The 6,927-nt window shown below is 37.2% G+C and overlaps 1 protein-coding gene across 1 annotated transcript; it reads left to right on the forward strand.

The window, feature by feature from the left end:
• Positions 1-1,171: 1,171 nt before the first annotated feature.
• On the forward strand, positions 1,172-2,175 carry LOC109261519 (olfactory receptor 56A3-like). Its single transcript, XM_019440048.2, has one exon. The coding sequence runs from the start codon at positions 1,172-1,174 to the stop codon at positions 2,117-2,119; it is 948 nt and encodes a 315-aa protein (XP_019295593.2). The 3' UTR covers positions 2,120-2,175.
• Positions 2,176-6,927: the final 4,752 nt, after the last annotated feature.

Raw genomic sequence — 6,927 nt, forward strand, 5'->3', positions numbered from 1 at the left:
TGTCATTTGTTCTTATTTTTACCCATTGTTTCCTGAATGATCTTAGTTTGCTTCCTTGAGAAAGGGACAGTTTCTTTTTCAACATTGTGACCCTAGCACCTAACAGAATGCCAGGGGAGGACGTCAAATGTTAGAGAACATGGCAACATCGAACTGGGCTTGGAAACAGAGGAATGTGTACCTGGATCATTATACTAATAATGGAAAAATAAAATAGAAACGGGATGCAAAAACTTTAAAGATAAGACTTCATCACCCTCACACTATTGCAACCAGAACAATCAAATTTTCACCTTGTCTGATGGCAGATATCGGTCTCACAAAGCTATGTGGAATTGCTCCTTCTCCTCTTAAGATTGTTTCTTCCCAAAGTTAAGAATCGTACAAATATGAGGATATATAGAAAGGAGAAAAGCAATTTTTTTGGCAGGATCCACACCTCCCTCATTAAATGACTGTTTAGAGATAATGAAGATTAACTTTATTTACAAGGCATCATCTTTTTTTAAGTTTTTATTTATTTATTTTGAGAGAGAAAGCATATAATCAGAAGAGAGGCAGAGAGAGGGAAGGAGACAATCCCAAGAAAGCTCCATGCTGTCAACACAGAACTGTGAGATCATGGCCTGAGCAGAAATTAATAGCTGGAAGCTTAACTAACTGAGCCACCCAGGCACCCCAGGGCATCATCTTTTAAATCTGTAATTAAAACAACCTATAGCTGAAAACTCAGAATGGGGGTGACATGAGACTCAGGGACATTTATCTGTGTCCCTATTTGTGCCAGGTTCTGTTTCCTTATCTGTGTAAATGGTTACAGTTGAATTGACAAATTGGGGAAAAAACTTTCAAAAAATAGTTTTCTAAGTAATTTTCTCCTCTTTGGTTTCTGCAAACATATTACAATTCTATTAAAAATAAACCTTGAACAAATCAAACAAACCGTATTACCTCAGTCTTCTATACTGTTTAGTGATAGGAGTGGCTCTGGAGCATGGCACAAAGGATAAACAGATGAATTCACATGGCTCTGGATGACCAGCTAGGACTCACGAGTTTCACCTAACTAAAGCAAATTGTTCTAAATTCATGTGCCTTAAGTCAGTATCTAATTTTTATCCTAATTTTACAGATCACTGAAAGAAAGGTGCAGAAATATATATGACAAAATATGACAATATACCAAAATGGCACCATCTCCTCTGAGGTTTCAGACTTCCTCCTGAATTGTTTTGTCAGGTCCCCCAGCTGGAAGTTCTGGTTGTCCCTGCCCCTCAGCCTTCTCTTCCTTCTGGCCATGGGGGCCAATAGTGTTCTCCTGATTACCATCTGGCTAGAGGTCTCTCTGCATGAGCCCATGTACTACCTGCTCAGTATCCTTTCCCTGCTGGACATTGTTGTCTGCCTCACTGTCATCCCCAAGGTCCTGGCCATCTTCTGGTTTGACCTCAAGTCCATCAGTTTCTATGCCTGCTTCCTCCAGATGTACATCATGAATTGGTTCTTTGCTATGGAATCCTGCACATTCATGGTCATGGCCTATGACCGCTATGTGGCCATCTGCCACCCACTGAGGTACCCATCCATCATCACTGACCAATTTGTAGCCAAGGCTTCCATTTTTATTTTGGCCAGGAATAGTATTGTTACAATGCCTATCCCCATTCTATCATCCCAACTCCATTATTGTGGGACAAATGTCATTGACAACTGCATCTGTGCCAATATGTTTGTCTCCAGGCTCTCTTGTAATGATGTCACCATTAGTCGCATCTACCAGTTTGCTGTAGGCTGGACACTGCTAGGATCTGACCTCATCCTCATCTTCCTCTCCTATACCCTCATATTGCGAGCTGTGCTGAGACTGAAGGCAGAGGGTGCTGTGGCCAAGGCCCTGAGCACATGTGGCTCCCACTTCATCCTTATCTTCTTCTTCAGCACCATCCTTCTGGTCTTCGTGCTCACTCATGTGGTGAAGAAGAAGGTCTCCCCTGATGTTCCAGTCTTGCTCAACGTCCTCCACCATATCATCTTCTCAGCCCTCAACCCCGTTGTGTATGGAGTGCGAACCCAGGAGATCAAGCAAGGCATCCAGAGATTACTGAAGAAAGTGTGCTAATAAGGACAAGATCTCTGCATTCCTAATATAGGATGAGTTTTGAATCAACAATGGGTGAGTGGGCTGGAATTCATAGCTATTGGATATTGTGTCTTCTTTAATAAAACTGAAGTTTCATTGTATGTTTCCCTTTCTCTCACTTTTACTTTAACAATATCCTTGATCCCTTTGCCTTTCCACCATGCACATTATCCTATTTTGACAAAATACTGGGATTTCTTGGACAGGTAGCTTAGTGAGAATTTTATTCTTGAATATACAGCTATTAATATGCCATGTCTTTGTGTTCTTGACTATACAACTCTGGATATTTTGGGGTAGTTGTGTAATATGCAATATATTTTTATTCTTATTTTTATCGAAGGGAGCATTTTGGAGACAAAGACATAGGGGTGAAATTTCAGTCCTGAATGATGAAAAGTTGCTTGTGGTCTATAATTTGGTCTGAAATTGGGCGGTCTTTTGAAATGTGCATTGCCAAATTGGTGCAGCCACTCTGGAAAGCAGTGTGGAGGTTCCTCAGAAAATTAAAAATAGACCTACCCTATCACCCAGCAATAGCATTGCTAGGAATTTACCCAAAGGATACAGGAGTACTGATGCATAGGGGCACTTGTACCCCAATGTTTATAGCAGCACTCTCAACAATAGCCAAATTACAGAAAGAGCCTAAATGTCCATCAACTGATGAATGGATAAAGAAATTGTGGTTTATATACACAATGGAGTACTACATGGCAATGAGAAAGAATGAAATATGGCCCTTTGTAGCAACGTGGGTGGAACTGGAGAGTGTGATGCTAAGTGAAATAAGCCATACAGAGAAAGACAGATACCATATGTTTTCACTCTTATGTGGATCCTGAGAAACTTAACAGAAACCCATGGAGGAGGGGAAGGGAAAAAAAAAAAAAAGAGGTTAGAGTGGGAGAGTGCCAAAGCATAAGAGACTGTTAAAAACTGAGAACAAACTGAGGGTTGATGGGGGGTGGGAGGGAGGGGAGGGTGGGTGATGGGTATTGAGGAGGGCACCTTTTGGGATGAGCACTCGGTGTTGTATGGAAACCAATTTGACAATAAATTTCATATATTGAAAAAAAAAAAAAAGAAATGTGCATTGCAAGAGGATTGGGATTTTGCATGGGTTTCTCATTGTGCAGTGATTAGCAATGAATCTGATTAGATTTAAGGGGCTTCTAAATTCTCCCCCCCGTTGTATTTGTGCTTTGGACATTTATCTTTTGGATCTAGGGTATCATACTTTATGGTGTGCAAACATAGCTCTGTTAATGACTGAAGAATTATAAGGATTATAATACATGATCCCATAATAATTTAAAATGTTTAAAACATATTATCTGAACATTGTATCATATTAATTGGAGAGTTTCTAGGCACACTTTGTGTTCTGGGAATTTTGTTAGATATTAAAACACAAAAATAGAATATTGTTTTTTAATATCTCTCATGAATTCCCAATGGGACTGAGCCTAGTTGTGCACAGCAATAACTTACTCATCAGTGCATCCTGTATTTCCCCTGAACCAAAAAAGAACAACTCCCCTTATTATGATCAATTTAGTGAGTCAGAACCCAAACTGCATCCTGTGCTGTAATAGTACAGAGACTTGAAAAGGTATAGAGTGGTGGTCCACAAACACATATCCATTTAAATTCACTAGGATAGTCCCTGCATAAACCAGAGTTCACAGCGGATAAGGGTGGACAAAAGTAAATTTTACCAAGTTATAGTTTCAGTACAATTGTTGTGTCAAATATGGCATCTGCACTAAAGCTGACAAAGTCTCTAGCAATTTACTATGCAGATATTATTCTGGCTGATGTGTTCTTCTCAGTTAATTCCCATGCAGAAAATATGCCAAGAGCAGTTTCTATTGAACTGGTGTAGGCAGCAGTATACAGTCAAGGACTTTCTCTAGGCTACATTAACCATTTTGCTTTTTGTCACAATATAGACCACAAGAACCTAGAACATTGTTTTAAATGATTTTTTAAAAAATATTTTTAAATGAATTTCTTTTGTTTTTATGTGTATTCATTTATTTTTAAATTCCAGTTTAATTAACATGCAGAGTTATATTAGTCAGGTGTACAATATAGTGATTCAACAATTCTATACATTACTCAGTGATCATTACGCTATGTGTACTTTTAATTCCTTTCACTTATTTCACCCATTTCACACTCACCTCCCCTCTGGTAACCACCAGTCTGTCTTCAATATTTAAGAGTCTAATTTTGTCCGTTCCTTTTTTCTTTATTTGTTTTGTTTCTTAAACTCCACATTTGAGTAAAATCATTTGGTATTTGGCTTTCTCTGACTGACTTACTTCACTTAGCATTATACTTTGTAGATCCATCCATGTTTTTGTAAAAGGCAAGATCTCATTCTTCTTTATGATTGAAAATATTCCATCCTATATGTATACCACATCTTCCTTGGTCATTCTTCTATCAATGGACACTTGGGGTGGTTCCATAATTTGGTTATGGTAAATAATGCTGCATAAACATACTGGCGCTCATATATTTTCAGATTAGTGTTTTCATATTCTTTGGGTAAATACCCAGTGGTGGAATTACTTGGTCATATGGTAATCCTATTTTTAATTTTTTGAGAAAACTCCATACTTTTTTCACAGTGCCTGCACAGTTTGCATTCCTACCAACAATACAAGATAATTCATTTTTCTCCATATCCTCACCAAAACTTCTTTCTTGTGTTCTGGATTTTAGCCATTGTGACAGGTGTTAGTTGATATCTCATTGTGGTTTTGTTTTGCATTTTCCTGATGATCAGTGATGTTGTCCAACTTTTCAATTTCTTCTTGGCCATTTTTATATATTTTTTGGTGAAATGTCTGTTAAAGCCTTCTTCTCATCTTTTAATTGGATTAATTTTTTTTTGTGGTGTTGAATTGTATAATTTCTTTATATATTTTGGGTATTAGCCCCTTCTCAGGTGTTTCATTTCCAAATATCTTCCCCCGTTCAGTAGGTTGTCTGTTAGTTATGTTCATTATTTCCTTTGCTATGCAAAAGCTTTTTATTTTGATGTAGTCTCCAGAGTTTATTTTTGCTTTTGTTTCTTGTGCTTTAGAAGACAATATAGAAAAATTTTACTACTGCTGATGTAGACAAATTATTGCTTGTGCTCTCTTCTAGAATTTTTATGATTTCAGGTGTCACATTTAGGTCTTTAATCTATTTTGAGTTTATTTATGTCTGTGGTGTAAGAAAGTGATCCAGTCTCACTCTTTTGGATGTAGTTGTCCAGTTTTCCCAACACTATTTGTTAAAGTGACTGTCTTTTTCCCTTTACATATACTTGCCTCCTTTATCATAGATTAATTGACCATGTAGTTGCGGGTTTATTTTTGGGATCTTTATATTCTTTTATGGATCTATGTCTATTTTTGTGCCAGTGCCATGCTGTTTTGTTTATTACAGTTTTGTAGTATATCTGTATATCTAGGATTCTGATACTTCCAGTTTTGTTCTCATTTTTAAGATTGCTTTGTGTATTCGGGGTCTTTCGTGGTTCCATACAAATTTTAGATTTATTTGTTCTAGTTCTGAAAAAAAAATGTTACTGGTATTTTGACAGGAATTGCTTTAAATCTGTAGATTACTTTGGGTAGAATGAACATTTTAATAATATTTGTTTTCCCAATCCATGAGCATGGAATATTTTTCCATTTGTTTGTGTCATCTTTAACTTCTTTCATAAATGTTTTATCATTTTCAAAGTACAGGTCTTTTACCTCCTTGTTTATTATTAGCTATATTATTATTTTGGGTGCAATTATAAATTAGATTGTTTTCTTAATTTCTCTTTCTGCTACTTCATTATTAGTATATAGAAATGCAATGATTTCTATACATAAATTGATTTTTATCCTTTGACTTTACTGAATTCATTTATCAGTTTTAGTAGTTTTTTGGTAGAGTCCTTTGGGTTTTCTTTTTATTTTTTTAATTTAAATTCAAGTTAGTTAACATACAGTGTAGTCTTGGCTTCAGGAGTAGAACCTAGTGATTCATCTCTTACAAATGACACCCAGTGCTCATCCCAAAAAGTGCCCTCCTTAATTCCCTTCACTTATTTAGACCATCCCCCACCCACCACCCCTCCAACAACCCTCAGTTTGTTCCCAGTATTTAAGAGTCTCTAGGGGCGCCTGGGTGGCTCAGTTGGTTGAGCGTCCAACTCTTGATTTTGGTTCAAGTATGATCTCCCGATTTGTGGGATTGAGCCCCGAGTCAGGTTCTGTGCTGACAGCACAGAGCCTGCTTGAGATTCTCTCTCTCACTCTCTGCTCCTCTCCAGCTTGCTCTCTGTCTCTCAAAATAAATAAACTTAAAACAAACAAAAAAAGAGTCTCTTATGGTTTACTTTCCTCTCTATTTTTATCTTATTTTCCTTCCCTTCCTCTCTGTTATATGTTTTGTTTCTCAAAGTCCACATATGAGTGAATCATATATCTGTCTTTCTCTGACTGACTTATGTAGCTTAGCATAATACCCTCTAGTTCCATCCATTGCCATTGTTGCAAATGGCAAGATATCATTCTTTTTCATCACTGAGTAGTATTCCAGTGTGTGTGTGTGTGTGTGTGTGTGTGTGTGTGTGTGTGTAGTTACATCTTCCTTATCCATTCACCATTCAATGGACACTTGGGCTATAGTTGATATTGCTGCTATAAACATTGGGGTGCATGTGCCCCTTCGAATCAGTATTTTTGTATCTTTTGGATAAATACCTAGTAGTGCAATTGCTGGGTCTT

This window comes from Panthera pardus, unplaced genomic scaffold (genome assembly GCF_024362965.1).
Source record: "Panthera pardus isolate Hobbes unplaced genomic scaffold, ASM2436296v1 HiC_scaffold_12, whole genome shotgun sequence".
NCBI classification, from domain to species: Eukaryota; Metazoa; Chordata; class Mammalia; order Carnivora; family Felidae; genus Panthera; species Panthera pardus.